Source organism: Myxine glutinosa, chromosome 9 (assembly GCF_964187855.1).
Source record: "Myxine glutinosa chromosome 9, kmMyxGlut1.1, whole genome shotgun sequence".
NCBI classification, from domain to species: Eukaryota; Metazoa; Chordata; class Myxini; order Myxiniformes; family Myxinidae; genus Myxine; species Myxine glutinosa.
The window spans coordinates 26,421,966-26,441,703 of NC_136269.1; the positions used below are offsets into that span (position 1 = coordinate 26,421,966).

General features: G+C 39.2%; 1 protein-coding gene across 1 annotated transcript in view; it reads left to right on the forward strand.

Moving 5' to 3' along the window:
- Positions 1-19,738, forward strand: part of LOC137435793 (ryanodine receptor 2-like) — a 633,328-nt gene that overhangs the window by 106,304 nt on the left and 507,286 nt on the right. The window contains exons 23-24 of the mRNA XM_078785085.1: positions 12,970-13,074; positions 19,512-19,615. Of these exons, the coding sequence (XP_078641211.1) occupies positions 12,970-13,074; positions 19,512-19,615 (209 nt within the window). The remainder of the gene's footprint in view (positions 1-12,969; positions 13,075-19,511; positions 19,616-19,738) is intronic.

The following is a 19,738-nucleotide window of genomic DNA, read 5'->3' on the forward strand; positions in this document are numbered from 1 at the left end:
CCCTCTTGTATAGTAGCTATCCATTACTGTTTGGTTTCTCTCATTAACACAATCATCAAAGATGACGAGGTTCTTTTTTGATTTATCTAAATCTTGAGGTGAAGGTATATCATCCGTATTATCACTGAGAATACAAGTTATGGGTTTTGGTTTCGATTTTGATTTCTGTGTATCACAAAATAATTGTATTATATCTTCAATATTATAATCATTTAGTTTGTTTTGAAGTTTAAATAAACCGATAATGTCTTCCTTTTTAAGACCTGCATTAAAACCCTGTGAGAGTAGTTGATACTCGGGTTGAAAACTAGACTTTGTAAAAATTATTAAATTATCATAATCTAAAAAATTAGGACCAAGGAGCATCTTTAAAAGTAAACAGGTTTTTCCACATCCGCTTGAACCAACTATTAGACATCTCAATGAATTTGGAATGTTTTTATGGTTATTAAATTTTATCTTATTTTCCCAAACGGGTAAAAAATCATTCATTTATATATTTGGAAAACAAGTCATCGAACTTTTTTTGAGCTATTTTAGAAACTCTATATTTTATCCTGAGTTCGGGTTTAATTTCAAAATAATTCATTATTTTATTTATATAGTATCTTGTATTAACATTTCCATTAAAATTATTTTGAATAATAAATATCATTAAACCCTTATACATTTCCTCAATACAAATAGTCTCTTCCCTTGAAAGAAATGGTGTATTATCATCACAATACTTAACATTCATCTCTCTTATTAATCTTGTAAAGTAATTCATTTTTGGTTCTAATTTAAAAGAGTTATATATATTTTTATATTTTTTATTATCATTAATTAAAATTAAATCACAGAAAATACATTGTTTATATGAACCCTCATTATTAAGCCCTATTCTATCACAAGCCGGACAATTCTCTAATTTATCATATGGAGAGTCTGGAAATTCTAAATATCCTTCAGAACTTATCATATTTATATGGTAAATTTTTACTTAAACTAAACGCAAGTTTATTCATTAATAAATACAATGTTTCAAAGCACAAAAGACAAATTTCAATCAATCTCTACTTCGGTGAAAGATATAGAAAAATATGTCAAAGATGTTAAATTGAACAAAGATAAATATGGAAATTTTTGGGTAAAACCAGTTATGGAAAATAACATGAGCCCCTCTATTTCATTTAAAGGAAGAGCTCTAACTATACCTGGAAAGACATCCATTAAAGTAAATCTAACAAAAGTTTCTCCTCTACTCCTGGCAATTTATTCAAAGCTTGAAAAAGTGATTGACCACGATACTTTGAAAAAGAATGATAAGACCATCAACAATACTCGTGGAGAAATTTGTATTTACTTTAATAATCCAAAGGGTGTAGATCTAAGTAAAATGAATGACGTTAATATTTCTGGTGAAATGTCATTTCGTTCTATGATAGTTAGAGATTATTTAAAGATAACTTTTGATATTAAAAATGTAGAGATTGAATCCGTTAATGAAAGAAAGTATATTGCTATAGATGGAAAGGTTTTTTCTGCTAATTAAATATGAGTCATTACAGCAGTGAAGATTTTACTATTTCATTGAACTCAGACGATAGTGATGATAGTATTTCATTGAACTCGGACGATGGTGATGATAGTATTTCATTGAACACAGATGATAGTTATGATACTAATAGTTTGTGCTCAAATGATAGTTATGAGAGTAGCTTTATTGATGACTCTGAGTATGATTCTGAGTATTCATGTGATAGTTATGACTTAGATGATTCTGAGTGAAAAAGTGTTTTAGTTTAAGCACAGCGATATATATAAAACGGAGCTGTAAAGCTCAAAAGTGTTTTATTTTAAGCACAGCGATATATATAAAACGGAGCTGTAAAGCTCAAAAGTGTTTTATTTTAAGCACAGTGATATATATAAAACACCACGTTTTCTCACGCTATAAATATGGTTTATTGTGATACTTGCGAGAAGGAAGTAAAATATTATAAACAACATAGTCTCACCGCAAAACATACATACAACATTCTTAACAAACTTTCCCCTCTTCCACCTAAAACAAAACATTGTAAGGTCTGTAAAACAACCATCCTCAAGAAGGGGTTTAAAGCCCATCTTAAAACTAACAAACACTTGTCAAAATTGTTTACTATTAAAAACTCTGATGGTGCATTCAAAGGACATATTAAAATAAGAGTCTTTAACTTCAAACCTCCTGAACCAGAGTCTATAGTTGATGCTGTAGAAATAGTTAAACCTGCTGTTCAAACGTTGATTGAAAAAACACTAAAAGAAATGAAACCACTTAAATTTTATATGGGAGTAAAATTAGAAATGACAAAGGACGAAGGAGTTATAGATACACCATACATGAGAACTGAGCCACACTTTATATCTTCATATCAAGATTTTAAAACATCAGGAGTCTATGATGAACTTATTAAACAAGAGCAAGATGTGGATAATTCAATCGTAGGAAGTGGATTCAATATAGGAAAAATTATTTACATAGACATTCATATTCTTAAATCAGATCCTCTAAAAGCTTCTTCTTACATTGATTTACCCAGTGTTATCAAAAATAGAAAAGCAGTTATCAATATCAAAAATAAAGACAATAAATGTTTTCTCTGGTCTATTCTAGCACACTTACATCCTCCACATTTTCATGATGAAAGAGTATCTCATTATAAAAAATATGAGAATACATTAAATACGAAAGATCTAAAGTTTCCGATGACTTTAAATGATATTCCTAAATTTGAAAAGTTGAATAATTTATCAGTTAATGTTTATGGTCTAACCAAAACAAACAACATTCAGGTTTTAAAGCTTTCTGACAATTGTAAAGAAACTCATATTAATCTTCTATATTTTAATTCAGACGAAAATTCACATTATACATACATCAAAGATATTACAAAATTAATAAAACCACAAGTATGTAAAAGAACAAATAAAATATATATTTGTATGCGTTGTCTTAACTTCTTCCATACACAAGAAAGATTAGATAAACATTCAAATTATTGTGATGAACATAAATCAACGGTAATCAACATGCCTAAAAAAGACTCAAAGATCACATTCAAAGATGAAAAGAAAACAATAAAACATCCATTTGTTATATATGCTGATTTTGAAAGTATTTTAGAAAAAATTGATACTGCTTCTCCAGATCCAAAAGAATCATACACAAATAAATATCAAAAACATACTCCTTGTGGTTTTTGTTATTATATCAAATCATCCGTTGGTGATAAATATAACAAGTTAGAGATGTATAGAGGCTCAAATACCCCAGAGGAGTTTGTGAAACGACTAGAAAAAGACTGTGTTCGATTAACCAAGATAATGAGAGAAACCAATAAACCAATGTCCTTAACAAGTAAAGAAAAAAGGGAATTTATAAAAAACAATGTCTGTCATATTTGTGAGGAGAAAATTGGTAAAGGTCTAAAGGTTAGAGACCATTGTCATCTCACTGGTAAATATAGAGGTCCGGCTCATCAAAGTTGTAATATTAATTATCAACTCCCCTCTTTCATTCCTGTCTTTCTTCATAACAACGCTCATTATGATACACATCTATTTATCAAGGAACTCTCAAAGACTTCTGGAAGTATCTCAGCAATTCCAAACACGGATCAGAAATACATTTCATTCACAAAAACAATTCACACATCTCCTATTACTCATATCAGATTTCTTGATACATTTAAATTCATGGCAAGTCCATTGGCTAACTTGGTTCAAAATCTAAAAGAGTTTCCATGTCTTTCAGAGTATTTTTTAGATAAAGATTTTCTAACACAAAAGGGAATTTACCCCTATGACTATATGGACTCATTTGAGAGATTCAATGAAACACAACTTCCTTTAAAAGAAAATTTCTATAACAAATTAAATAATAGTCATATATCTGATAAAGATTATGTACACGCACAAAATGTTTGGAAAAAATATAACATTAAGAATCTTGGTGAGTATCACGATTTGTACCTCAAAACTGATGTGCTTTTGTTGGCTGATGTGTTTGAGGCTTTCAGAACAATCTGTCATTCTGGATATGGATTGGATCCTGCTCACTATTACACTGCTCCTGGATTGGCTTGGAGCGCGATGTTAAAAATGACAAAACAAGCTTTGGATTTGATAACCGATGTTGATATGCTTTTGATGATTGAAAAGGCAAAGAGAGGAGGAATTTCACAAGTCTGTTCAAAGAGATATGCTAAAGCAAATAACAAGTACATTCCAAATTATAATCCATCGGTAGAGAGCTCCTACTTGATGTATTATGATGCAAACAACCTGTATGGCTGGGCAATGTCTCAGGCTCTTCCTTATGGAAAACTTAGATGGGTAAAGGAAAAAGATTACAAAAAGGTTTTACAAGATGTATGTATCTCTACACAAAAAGAATTGAATGATTCAAAGGTTGGTTATTATTTTGAGGTCGATTTGAAATATCCAGAGGAACTTCATAACCTACACAAAGATCTCCCATTTGCTTGTGAAAAGGAAAGTCCAAAGAAGGAGTGGTTAAGTGATTATCAACAATCATTTAATATAGGTGAATCAACAGAAAAATTACTTGCTACATTATATAACAAGAAAAATTATGTTCTACACCAAAGAAATTTGCGACAATATTTATCAAAAGGTCTAAGAGTAGAGAAGATCCATAGGGTTCTAAAGTTCAATCAAAGTCATTGGTTAAAGGGGTACATTGATTTTAATACACAAAGAAGAACAGAGTAAAAAACAGATTTTGAGAAAGACTTTTATAAATTGATGAATAATGCGGTCTTTGGTAAGACTATGGAGAATGTGAGGAAAAGTCAAAATATCAGACTATCAACATCTTGGGAACAAGCATCAAAATTAATTAATAGACCGAGTTTTACTCGAGCTGAGGTCTTTACTGAGAACTTTTGTGCGATCCATTTGATTAAAGAGAGTATTGAAATGAACAAACCTATTTATATTGGAACATCAATTCTTGATTTATCAAAGTCATTAATGTATGATTACTTTTATAATAACTTGAGGAAGAAATATCAAAATGATGTTCATCTACTTTATATGGATACAGATAGTTTTATTTTGCAAATTAATACTGATGATGTTTATTCAGACATGAAAAAGGACATTAATATCTATGACACTAGTAATTACAGTCCAGAGAGTGAGTTGTTCTCTTCTAAAAATAAAAAGGTGATTGGAAAGTTTAAGGATGAATTAGGAGGAAATGTCATGAGTGAATTTGTGGGATTGAGGTCTAAGGCTTATGCTTATAAATACATTGTGAATAACGTTGAAAAAACTGATAAGAAGTTAAAAGGCATAAAGAAAAATGTCATTAAAGAAACAATAAACTTTAAGGATTATTATAACTGTTTAACAACAAAGAAAGAAGAGTTTAGAAAGATTAATGGAATAAGAAGTTATAAACATAAATTATATTCAGAAGAGATGAATAAGAAAGCATTGGGGGCTTTTGATGATAAGAGGTTTATTTTAGAAAATGGAATTGATAGTCTCCCTTATGGTTATATAAGTATATAAGTGATAAGTTAAAAAGGGGGGTTAGGGATTTTAACGGGCTACCGCCGCCTTTTTTACTATTATATAAATGATAGAACCAAGTACCAACCAGACTAAAGAGTGGAGGTGTAATCAACCTTGGTATATAAATGGTAAACATAACGAATGTGAAAAATATCAAATAGGTATAATTGAAAAGGCAACTGGTAAAAAAGTTCACAAAACAAATAAGAGAATTAATTTAAATACCGGTGAGTTGGGTAAAAAAGATGGAAATATTTTTGAGTGGACCGAAAACTTTGATGGTTGCCAGGAAAATATATACTTTAATTTAAAAATGGTATGTGGCACTGGAGGCGCTCAAACAAGAACATTGAGGGAGGTTTACCATTTTATCTTAGCTCAGTTAAAATATCTTAATAAAGAACCAAACTCAAACATATTTTTTGTTAATGTATTAGACGGTGAGGAGAGTTGTAGGAGAATTAAATTATTTCCCACGCATAAACAAATATTTGTAGGGTCGTTGTTTGAGTGGGTCAAAGATGATTCACCAGATGATATTAAGAGTAAAAGGTTAAAAGGTCCATAAGGTCAGAAGGATCACAGGTTCACACAGAAGGACCATTGTTTAAGTGGTCTAATGAATAAGGATAACATGTCAAAAGGTTAGAAGGTTCGTAAAGAACAGGGTGAGAGAAATAGAGGTGTTTAGGGGCAATGAGGGAGGGGAAAAATTAACATGTAAGTCAATGGGAAAATGAGAGTGTCCCAGAAGCAACATATATACACGACTCACGTGGACGTCGACCACCCACCACGGGTGGCCCTTCCGCCGCGGCGAGGCCGCCCCCCGTCCACGGTGCCCCCCACTCGACCGCCCACCACCACACCGGACCCCCTCCCATGACCCGCCAGGGGTCGCTTCGGCCGGGTCATCAGGACCCCCCTCAAATTGACCCTGCCGGTGCAAGTCGATTCTGGGGGGACGTGTGTAGCGGCTACCGCTGGGTTTTCACAATCGCCTTGCACCTATCAAGGACGCGGAGCGATCACCATGCCGGGCTCGTCCAGGACGCCCGGGCAGGCTCGCCCTCAACTTGCCAGGCCGCAGCCAGGACGCTGGGCCACGCCCCCTCTCGCCTTTCCTGGGCAAACGCTCCGGGATAATATGTATATATATTGCTGCCCGATAAACGGGCTTTTCAGAGTGCCTGAGTGTTTGGTTTGATTAAAGCAACTCGGATGAATTCCAGCTTTTTGTCGCGTCCATTCTTCCGATCGACGTGGGAGCCCCAGCTCCTTCACTGTTAACTTTGTTGTAATTCTTGTTATATTCAAGTGAATCTTCTGCAGATAATAAATCTTCAATACTTGTTCCTGGTGTGTGTGGACATTCAATCTGTGTGCACCCACGACATCCCCAAGTAGTGCCCAAACCCTTGGGAATGAACTGTGGGTCAAATCCCAGAAAATTGTTACATATTTAATGTATCTCCAAATGCTGATTAGTGATTACATATACAAAGTTTCATAATTTTTTTTTAATGTTCCCGTATTTGCATTTTTTCGTACTTGACCTTTTGACCATTTTGAGGATTTTGCGTCAATGAAATATCCATTTTGAAGTTTTTCAGGTTTTAATCTCATATTATTGCTTTGAGACCATTACTAAAGGTTATTGACTTTGTCTCTACTGGTTTCAGCTAAAGCGTAGCTCGGAGAGAACGATAAGCCCAAATTTCACCAGCATGTGTCAACATTATACAAAGAAGTGTCACGTGCAGATGGGGTCTTGTAACTGCTTCTTGATGATGCATCTTCTTGATGGGTTCTTGCATTGGTCACTGCAAAAGCAAAACAAACAAGCCGCAATCACAATCCAGAACATTACGTCCAAATGCAGAGACCGCTCACTGACGAGAATACGATCACTGACCGACAATAATGTGTTATTATGGCTCCCTTGACTATATGATTATGTGGAGGGTGAAAACAAGAAAGGATTAACGAACAGCAAAGATCTCCACCACTTGACAGGACCCCCAGGTGGCTCCTAAGAGAAACCTCCCTTTAAAATCTTGCTGCAGTTCAGATCTCCAGCACCATGCCACAGACTGAGCTCAACCCATCTTTACACTTTAATTATGAAAGGCAAAACATCCCGAGAGAGGTTGTAAATCATGTTACTACTTGAACGGCACACTTCGACATCACGACGTCGACTGATATGCCTCCGCCCACATTATTACATCATTATAATACTTGTATCAAGTTTGATTTAAATCCATTCAGCTGTGCCAAAGTTAGAACATTTTTACCTGACATGACCTCTGACCTTTGACCTACTGACCCCAAAATTTAATCAGTTCATGTGTCCATCATTATACATACCTGTACCAAGTTTTCCATTCAGCTCTTCACAAGTTCTCACATTTTTACCTGACATGACCTCTGAGCTTTGGCCTTTGACCGCGGGACCCCCAAAATCGATTCAGTTAATCTTTAAATCATTATACATACCTGTACCAAGTTTGAATTAGATCACTTCAGCCATTCTCAAGTTATAGACCTATTGCAGACTTTGACCTTTGACCTTTGACCGATGACCACAAAAGCAGCGCCCATTTTGAATGTGTTTGCCCTCACCGCCTTGGCATGGGGTGTATTGCAAGGCCTGCTACATGCTCAACGAGTCCACAAAGCCTGCCACTGGCATTGTTCAATCAAAATAGTTTAATCTAACTTTAAGTTTACTTTTTGCCTTGATTAATGTAGGCTTACATTTTGTCCAAGTTAGAGATGATCTTCTGTAAAATTTATATTGTGCATTTAAAAGCACTTAACAATTATGTCACACATGCAGCGTTGTGCAACAATGACATAATGTTGTAAATTTTGCATTTAATGTTTTAAAAATCTAATCCAAAGTTTCAATGTACACAATGTTTGATGGGGTCACCAACACCAAAAAATTGAGAACCTTTCCTCAGGGATTTTGCATTGATTTTATTGAGAGATACACCTGTTAAATACTTTTTAAGGTATTGTATACTTTGGGCCGACTCCCAAAGATCGACTCTTTATTATTATTGATTGATCGACGGAAAAGATATATGGAAATGCTGTTGAATACAGAGAATGAATGGGATGGCAACATAGAGAGTAACCCTGTTTTAGGACCGGCAGAGAAGATAACTGAGAAGGAAGTTGAGGAAGCGATAAAAGCAATGAAGAGTAGAAAAGCGGGAGGGCCGACGGGAGTTGTGGGAGATATGTTGAAGGCAGCGGGAAGTTGGGGTGTGAAGAGAATGACAGAGATCTGTAATCTGGTGGTGAAAGAAGGCCGCATTCCAGTGGTTGGGAACTGAGTACCCTCATCCCTCTATACAAGGGGAAAGGTGACCCTCTGGAGTTTGGCTCGTACCGAGCGATAAAGTTATTGGAGCATGGAATGAAGGTATTGGAAAGGGTGTTGGAGAGGAGGATAAGGAAGAAAGTGAAGATCGACGAAATGCAGTTTGGATTTATGCCAGGAAGAGGAACGACAGACGTGCTTTTCATTGTGAGGCAGTTGCAGGAGAAGTACATGGAGAAGAGGAAGAAGTTGTTTCTTGGGTTTGTTGATCTGGAGAAAGCATTCGATAGGGTTCCACGCAAAGTATTGACATGGGCATTGAGGAAGTTAGGAGTGGAGGAATGGTTGATCAGAGTAGTGATGGCAATGTACAAAAGAGCGCACACAGCTGTAAGGACGAAGGACGGGAACAGTGGTGAGTTTGAGGTGAAGGTGGGAGTGCATCAGGGGTCGGTACTAAGTCCACTACTATTTGTAGCTGTGATGGAGGTGCTGGCTCAGAACGTAAAGGAGGGTTTACCGTGGGAGTTGTTGTATGCAGATGATCTGGTGTTGATTGCGGAAAGTATGGATGGACTGAAGGAAAAGATGAACACGTGGAAGGAATGTATGGAGACAAAAGGTCTGAAGGTGAATATCGGAAAGACGAAGGTGATGGCAAGTGGTAAAGCATGTGGTGAGGTGGAAAGAACTGGGAAGTGGCCCTGTGCTGTGTGTAGGAAGGGTGTCGGAGTGAACTCCATTCAGTGTACAATGTGCGCTGAGTGGGTTCATCAAAAATGTAGTGGTCTGAGAGGGTCATTAACCAGTGTGGCAGCTACATTCAAATGTAAGGTGTGCACAGAGGTAGCTGCAGATGGAGGAAATGTTGAGTTGGATCTTGGAGACGGCGTGAAGCTGGAAGGTCTGAAAACATTTTGCTACCTCGGAGACATGCTGAATGGAGAAGGTGGATCAGACTCGGCAACGGTTGCTCGAGTGAGATGTGCATGGAAGAAGTTTCGGGAATTGAGTGGCATGCTGATGATGAGGGGAGTGTCGTTGAAGCTGAAGGGAAAGGTGTATGCTGCATGTGTGAGAAGCGTTATGATTTATGGGAGCGAGACATGGGTAATGAACGTAGAGCAGCAACGAAGGTTGGAAAGGGTGGAAATGCGAATGGTTCGACGGATGTGCGGAGTATCGTTGAGAGAGAGGAAGACAAATGATGAATTGTGAAAGATGATGGGAATAGAGACTGTGATTGATGCTGTGAAGAGGAACAGGTTGAGATGGTTTGGTCATGTGTTGAGGAAGGATGAAAGTGACTGGTTGAGAAGAGTGATGGAAATGAATGTAGAAGGAAGTAGAAGACGGGGAAGACCGAGAAAGACTTGGCTAAAGATGGTGGAAGAAGAAATGCGGGCAAGGGGGTTAACAAGAAGAGATGCAGAAAATAGGGCAAAATGGAGAAGATTGTCATGGGGACCGCAAGGCTAACCCCCGCTCTAGCAGGGAAAATGGCCTTTAAAATGCATGTTGTTGTATGTTGTGTATACTTTATTATTGAGCCATGATTGTCATTGTGTGTGTGTTCCATAGAGTTCCACTGTTCAATTAAGTTACTGGTTGATTGTCCTTTTATTAGCCCCGTTGGACTTACTCCAAAACGGATCGGATCAAGCGTTGTATTTGTCGAATTATGACGTCATAATGAAGGCACAGATGACATCATCATTAACATGTTGTCATTTTCCTGGTAGTTAAAATCTTTCCAAGGAACGGATAGCCGAACAAGCTGTTACTCCGAGGTGTTCAGTTAAAAAATATAGCGGAGAATACACGTGAGGGAGCAAGAGGGATGGGGGCGAGGGGGGTAGAGACCGGAGCTTACCTTTTCGGATCCCACCGGCAGCCCTCGGACCTATAATAAATAAAGTCACACGAAACGGAATTAAAATGTACAAAAATGAACAGGTTTATTTGATAAAATGTCGGTAACAAAGAAAATGCGTGATAAACTGAATTCCTAAATGGGACGTCCCCACAAACAGACCCAAAGACAGACAAAAGGGAAGGATAACTGAAAATAAATATGCGTCTGTGTGCACTTAACTCTGATGGTGTCCAAAATCTCGTCAAGATTGTCCAGGCCCTCCCCGACTGCGCAATCCTGACGCGGCTCCTTTGCCTTGGCGGGAAGCAGGCCTCAGTACGCCCTCGTTCACGCAAAACAGGCCTTACTCACAAAGCGAACGGCAGGTGTGCAGCCCGCTCTTCCACTCCGTGCTCGCCAACCCATTCTCTGCACAGAGAACCACAGTTCCCAGGCCGCGGCTCTTCCTCCGCACAACCTCAGCAAGATCCCGGAACACGGCCATTCACGATGAGCTTCCTTGAGCCAGAGGGCAAAGTTCCACCATTCGTACGAGGTCCAGGCGAGAATGCGCAAGAGCGACAAATATCAGTCAGAGCGTTCTGAACTCCCCACACGTAAGAGGACAAAATGTCGGGAACACAGTCTTTTGTTCCTCGGGCTCTGACGTCAACTCAACACATCTCTGTCCCGACCCTATTAGCGAGTTCCATCTTACCCGTCCTTTCTGTCAATCAAACCCCACCCAATCACGGCTTCTCGGGGCGTGGCCTCACAGATCTTTCGTCCCGTGTGCTTCCAAAGTCAGGGTTGTCAGCGGGAGGGCTTCATGCCTGGCTTCTGGTGGTTTTATTATTAGTGTATTTAATTAGGGTGTTGATTGTGTGGCTTGGTTAGCCTGGTGTTGGCTTAGCGGTTAGGGTGCCGGCTTGGGATCCTAGAAACCTGGGTTCGAATCCCGGTCGATCGTTAAATTAACACCAGGGGGGTTGACTCAGCCTGTCATCCTTCCGAGGTCGGCAAATTGAGTACCAGCTTGCTGGGATGAATGATCCCAGTGTGTACCCCGGTTTAGAATAGGTACACCGTATCCCTGCGCATTGTAACAGGCGACTAAGGGTTGGCGCCAGGAAGGGCATCTGGCCATAAAAACATTGCCTCAAACAGGGAACCATGATTGTCATGGCGCCCGCAAGGCTAACCCCCTGCTCTGGCGGGGAAAATGGCCTTAAAACGATCATTCATATTCATTGTGTGGCTTGGTTATGTGTCTATAGTGTGATGCTAAAAGGGACATAGGAATGAAGTACAGAGGTAACGACATACAGGGGATTCATTTACCCATAATCCCTAAGCTAATTAACATACCCCACTCCTCGTAATGGGGACGAAGGTATACTTACACGACACATGGTCTACCGGATCCCTACTCATAGTATATCGAGGTGGTTCTTCTTCTTCGTGGCAGTCGGAGCACACTAATCTATACACTCTACCTGGTCTATGGTATCACTTCTCCCTACAAACATAACAATATCTTATTCCCAATGGGGATTAATTGACAATGATCCATGTATACATTTTTTCATGTCAGTGGTTTCAGAGATGTAGAGGTGCAAAGTTTTTCCAAGATGGCATCCATACCACGTGAGCCATAACATCTTAATTATGAACAAAAAAATTCTACAGACAGAGGCCATCCTACGGTGAAGATTTAGTGTCAATCGGACCAATGGTTGGCGAGAAAATGAATTTTTAAAATACAGACACGCAGTACGTACGCAGGACATACGCACACAATCGCTTAACCCTGCTTTTTGCTTCACGAGTGCAGGGTAAAAACCCGATGTTGAACACTTCCTCAACCATTTCCCGAACATGCATTTGCAGATGATGTTCAAATTTGACACACAGATAATGAATCGCTTACATATGCATGTCATTTTTTCTTGAGAACAGATCCAAGACAGCCGACTGGCGGCCATTTTGTGACTTAAATGTGTCCCCAACCATTTATTGACCATGCATGGTCCGGTTTTGCTCAAACTTGGCACAAAACCAATACATGAGTATACATATGCAGAATAATTTGTTTTGTAATCGGACCAAAGATGACAGACTGACGGCCCTTAACTCCGTACAGCAAAATGACTAAACCATGGTGGAGGCTATTACATTTTACGTCTTTTTCTTCTTGTTGTGTGTGAAACAGATTGTTTTGCCATCACACCTGGAGCAGATTCGTAACAAGCTGGCGGAGAACATCCACGAGATTTGGGCGATGAATAAAATTGAGCAAGGGTGGACATTTGGTGTGGTGAGGCTCTGCATTGTTCACTCATAAAGAATTCAATGAGGCATATGTTGTGATGGTGCTTAACAGTGTAGCTGAATATCAAGGCACTGCCTGCTGGCAAAACATGTCTTCCTAGTAGATTTGGCTGCCTACAGCCCAGAGTAGTTGTGTCACCACCAATTGTAATCACCATATTTATCTGAGAATAATTAATTCTTTTTTGGTTTCAAGACTTAACCTAAACTTCAGGAACACTAATGATTATCATTTGAACGACTGACGCTTAGGATAAGTTTCTAAAACCATAGAGCTAGAAAGAGCAATCAGAGATTGCAGACTCTCGCCAGGACGTGTTTTCAGTGATTTTTAAGGCTTTTGTGTTAAAGCAAATATGGCGGCCGAACCACGTGACCAATGACGTCATCATTTTTTTTCTCCACCAATTTATCCCTAGTTGATGCTCAAGAAATTTCATCTTGATTGGATGAAGTTTTGTACTTGTCGAATTATGACGTCATTATGGAATCACCTATGACATCATCATTAACATATGTTATTCCACATGTAGCGTTCTTTGCAATGAGCCATGTCTCAATTTTTTCTATGCAGCGCTTTCGGAGATATAGATGTGCAATTTTTTTGTTTTTTCCAAGATGGCACCCATACCATGTGACCTATGACATCATAATCATCATGAAAAATTATCAGGTGGAGTTGCACCTATGGTGAAAATTTCCTGTCAATTGGACCAACCGTTGCAGAGAAAATCATATTTATTCTGTGCGGACAAACAAACAGACAAACAGACTGACAAATTTAAAATCACTCACTTGGCAAAAGAGAAAAAAGTAGAATGGCAGTCAGTAGAGCTTCCTTTTGACTTCACAAATAATTGGATATGCAAATCTTCAAATTAAGTTAATCGGATGAAAATTGAAATTTTTTTGAAATTCGGCCTTTGTTGACCTTTTGGGCTATGTTTATCTGCAAAATGGTTGGTGGTTGAATTCAGTTAGCTGATATGTAAATCCTTTTCAAATTTAAAGTCAATCGGATGACGATTTAGGATTTTAGAAATTTGGGAAAGTGATTGACCTTAGGCCTATGTTGACCTTTTGGGCTATGTTTATCTGCAAAATGGTTGGTGGTTGAATTCAGTTAGCTGATATGTAAATCCTTTTCAAATTTAAAGTCAATCGGATGAAAATTGAGGATTTTAGGAATTTGAAAAAAGTGATGGACCTTTTGGCCTATGTTGACCTTGTGGCCTATGTTGATCTACAAAATAGTTGGTGGTTGAATTCAGTTCGCTGATATGTAAATCCTATCAATTTCAAGTCAATCGGATAAAAATTGCGGCTTTTAGCAATATGAAAAAAAGTGGTTGGCCTTTGGCCTATGTTGACCTTGTGACCTCAAAAAAATATAGGATTTTGTCGGACAATGAACTCTACTGTTTGGTGAAGTTTTGTGAAGATCGTTTTAAAATGTTGACCTGTATGCAACTATAAAGCTAGCGGACAGATAAACACACATACAAACCGGAGTGATCAACATACTTGTCAAATAAATATTTTTTGCCAAGTAACAAACGAACGGAATCAAATGCAATAACCTCTTCTCTGGCGAGGGTAATAATGAATGCTCCAACTTACCCCACAGCATGTTCCAACTAACCCCATGGTCAGGCTTAGTTGGAACACTTGATACATGGTCACCTGACTTGATATACACATGTAACTGTCAAATGTTTGCACTTCTCAATATGTTCTCAATCTTACTATAATTCACCAAATGTCCGTCTGTCTGTTCGAAGGTACCGTAAAAACTGCTGAACCGATCGCAAAGATATTTTGGGTGGGTAATCCTGGGATCTCCAGGAGTAAAATAGGCTATTTAGTTTTCCCAATTTCAGCTATAGTCTCCAGCATTCTCAGGTTTGGACTCACGCACAACATTCGCATTCGCATGACGTTCATTATTCTCATTGTGACGATGTTGTTTTCCCGGGTGCCGCACAAACGGCTGCACCGATCGCTGCACAGCTGCACCGATCGAACTCGGTGACCTCGGACAAAGACCTTTTATAAGGACATGGGTTGAATCCCTGCTTGAGAGAATTCTAACCCATTTCAACTGAAGGAAACACATATCGGGAGTACATACGACATAGCGATTGTGAACACGATTACTTTAATCTCCACATGAGAGAATTCCACATAGCTATTTGGATGGTGAAAACGCTAACAGATCGCTGTCTCCATCGATCTTGCCAAGGCCATAACAGCTATCGGCCCAAAATCCTTTTAACTGTTGACTTGGTAGTTTTTACAATGAAGGAAACATGTATCGGGAGTACATACGACATCGGGAGGACTAACTGCACGCATCTTCAGTATCAAGCTTAAATCTGTCATGGCGAATCTGAAGAGCGGAATGCTTGGAGAAGTGGTGGGCTACTTCGGCATGAAGGAGGATCAGAAACGTGGACTCCCACACTGCCACATCCTGCTGATACTTGCTCCCGCATGACGTTATTTTCCCGGGTGCCGCACAAACGGCTGCACCGATCGAGATTTAACGGATGTTTGAATAAATCGTTTACAAGAAAAAAGCCTTCAATTTCTGATATTTAGCCTTTTCATTTGGGCCTTCCAATTGAAGCTAGGGTGGGTACCGTTGCCAGTATGTTATAATTAATTGCACATATGCATTCAGTGTAAAAAAAATAATATATATATATATATATATATATATATATATATTGTTACGGATACGGAGCACGGCACTCCCCTTAGTGAGGGGGTAATCCCCCTATTATTTTCACTGGCCGTCTCCGATCCTGAAGCTACCCCGCTCCACAAGGCAGGGGGGCAACCCCGTTTGAGACCGCGGACAAGATGTTATTTTGCCGAGCGGATTAGCAGCCCGCAGCTCGAACCATTAGCAGTACTAAACCCGATCCTAAACGTTGGCCAAATCGTGCCACAGGTGTTCAATTATGGAAAACTCTAAAACGAACGGATGTGAAGGAAAGAAGGCAAAGGTAGGAAGACAGGAATTTATTACTAACTATTGTACAAAACCAAAGAAACCAAGGAGAAGGAAAGAAACGAAAATAATTTACAGAAGAGGAAGACACAGTGCAATTCTACTTATCTATACAGTCTTACTTATACCCCAGGGACAAGACAAACAAAACAAACTCACGTACACAAAAGGATGGATGAGGGCAGGAACGAATGGCTGGAAGGGGACGAAGGTTCAGCTGGACGCAGAAGAACAGCCGGGCCGGGAGTGAGCAGCCACCGACTCTCCAGCCTCGGGTCCACACCGCCGGGATGTTCGCAGCAGCGCGTTGGAGCTTGACGTGGTAAGGCTGGTTGGAAACAGCGTCTCCCTCACTCGTACTCCCGCAGGTTGCACGTCTCTATTCACCAAGCAGTCCCTCCACTGAACTCTTACGCGCATCTCCTCAACTGGACTGAGGTGGGGGCTCCGCGTGACGGGTTATATAACCACGCCCTAGAATCTTCTTGAACCTCCCCGCAGTTTCTTTCCTCCGCCCTCTCAGGCCAAACCCCTCATGCTTGGTTGGTTGATCGGGGGCTGGCTCACTCCTCCTTCTCATGACGAGGTGGAGACACGTCTTTCTTCTCCGAGCTGACTGCGTGCGTAATGGAGTCTTGGGGTGAAGAAAACCGCCCAAACAGTAGTGGCGAACGCCGCCGTACTGGCGCTTTTTAGGAGGCCATGGGGGTGTCGGAGGGATCCTATCTTATTCGATTTGGTGCAGTGCAGTGTCAACTAATGGGCAACAGAGCCTTAAACTGGAACACATAATAAGGAAATAACTATTTAGAAGGGTATATGATTTTCTACGTGCATGCGATGGACTAACTAAGGGGACGACCTTTGACATTTACACAAATGATGGAGGTATTTACAAGAATCATTACAATTGACAGAGGGTGATATTTACAACAATGAATTACACAGTGCACGGATTCTCAAATCCGCAACAATATACAGTCACGTGAAAAAGTAAGTACACCCCATGTAAAGTTTTGACTTTTTCAACATATTTCAACATACAGCTATTTGATCTTCATTTCAACAATATTGACAGATAAAGGTGATATAATATAACAAATATCATGAAACATTTACATTTTGTAGTCCATTGCATAATTTAAATAAACATAAATGCAAATTTCGCATGTGGAAAAAGTAAGTACACCCTTGGCTCTAATAGGTGGTATTGCCCCCTTTGGCAGAAACAACCTCAAGTAGGCGTTTCTTATAACTGTCTACCAGTCTCTGACATCGACTGGGAGAAATTTTTGCCCACTCCTCCATGCAGAATTCTTTCAGCTGTGCGATGTTTGAGGGTTTCTTGCATGCACAGCTCGTTTCAAATCCCCCCACAACATCTCAATGGGATTTAGATCCGGGCTTTGACTTGGCCATTCCAGAACCATCCATTTCTTTCTTTTCAGCCATTCCTTGGTGGATTTACTGGTATGTTTAGGGTCATTGTCATGTTACAAGGTCCACCTTCGGTTGAGCTTCAATTTCCGACAGATGGCCTCACATTATCCTCAAGCACCCTCTGGTACAATGAAGAATTCATAGTGGATTCTATGATGGTCAGATGCCCAGGCCCTGATGCAGCAAAGCTGCCCCAAACCATAATATTTCCACCACAATGCTTTACAGTTGGTATCAGGTTATTGTGGTCAAATGCTGTCTTTGGTTTTCGCCAAACATGTCTTCTGGTGCTGTGGCCAAATAGCTCTACCTTTGACTCATCTGTCCAGAGCACAATGCTCCAGAAGTGATGGTCTTTGCCGAGGTGTTCATTGGCAAACGTTAGTCTTGCCCTGATGTTCTTTCTGGACAGCAAAGGTTTCCTCCTGGCACACCTCCTATGTAGATCAAATTTGTGCAGCCTCTTTCTAATGGTAGACTCGTGCACTTTGACATCAACAGTGGCAAGAGCTACCTGTAGGTTCCCTGATGACATTCTGGGGTTCTTCGAGACTTCTTTCAGCATCCTGTGGTCTGCTCTCGTGCTGAACTTGCTGGGGTGGCCTGGCTTGAACAAGATGGCAGTTGTTTGGAATCTTCTCCACTTGTCGATGATCTTCCGGACAGTCGAATGATTGATTTCAAATTGTTTGGAGATCTTTTTAAATCCCTTCACAGACTCGTAGGCATCTATAACCTTCTTTCTGAAGGCCTCAGAGAGCTCTTTTGATCTAGGCATGGTGACGCCGCACACTTCAACAACAAAGAGCAAACCAAACTAAATGTCTGAGGTTTAAATAAAACAGTTTCCTCCAAGATCCTCTCTAACGATATTCTAATCATTTGCACCTGAGCTGGTGCACCTGATTCTAATTTTAGGTATTTGAAGTAGTGATAAATGTAGGGGTGTACTTACTTTTTCCACATGCGAAATTTGCATTTATGTTTATTTAAATTATACAATGGACTACAAAATGTAAATGTTTCATGATATTTGTTATATTATATCACCTTTATCTATCAATATTGTTGAAATGAAGATCAAATAGCTGTATGTTGAAATATGTTGAAAAAGTCAAAACTTTACATGGGGTGTACTTACTTTTTCACTTTTTCGCGTGACTATATGTATATATATATATATATATATATATATATATATATATATATGTAGTGGAATATATTTTGTTTTCTAAACAAAACCATATTATGTAATAAAGACTTCTATTGAAAAATGTTCCAATTAACCCCACCTTTCAATCTGTTTGTGTTGCTGTCATGTTGAATGCCTCCGCCAGGCTGAACAGTTTATGTTTTGTATCCCACTGATAGCCCTGATGTGGATTCGGACCCGAACCAAAATCGAATCGGCTTGTTCTTGTCACCTAACCAACTCATCCACCAGGTTTAGTCATAACCTGTCCACCAAGTTTAGTCATAACTCGTCCACAACATTTAAAAAACATCATGGTGTTTGTCGCTTTTCGCCCGATCTCTCAATGGTGAAGAATCATTAAAGAAATTAAATAATTCTCGTATCCGAATCCATATTCAGATCTTCACCAAAATAGAATCAATTAGGTGTCGTCACACACACAACCTCTCCACCATGTTTCGTCCGAATCCGTCCACAACTGTTTTTGAGTTGCGGATGGATCCATCTTAGTGGTAGAGGTAATAAAGAGTTTTCATGAAAAATGTTCCAACTAACCTCACCTTCCCTTCCTGTGTTTGTGTTGCTGCATGTTGAATGCCTTTACCTGTTGTATATTTGTTATTTGGGGTTACAGTGATAGTGATATTTGTTTATATACATTGAATTAGCATCATACATGTGCTATCAAGTTGGTGCTGGTTTGACTGTTATCCGTAGATTTCGGACTCGTCAAACAAATTATCATCATCTAATGTGACCCTTGTTGGTCCAGGTACGGGATGACAACAAGAGGCAACACCCATGTCTGGTAGACTTCCACAAACTTCCAGAGCAAGAGAGAAACTACAACCTGCAGATGTCGAGCGAGACTCTCAAGTACAGTGCATTTTTACTTCAAACGGTCATCACTTCCTTATCGTCCTGACAACGGCATTTTAAACACCTGATTGGATTCTTATGTTAAAGATCTCGGGTTGCTGTCAGCCCATATTTATCTAA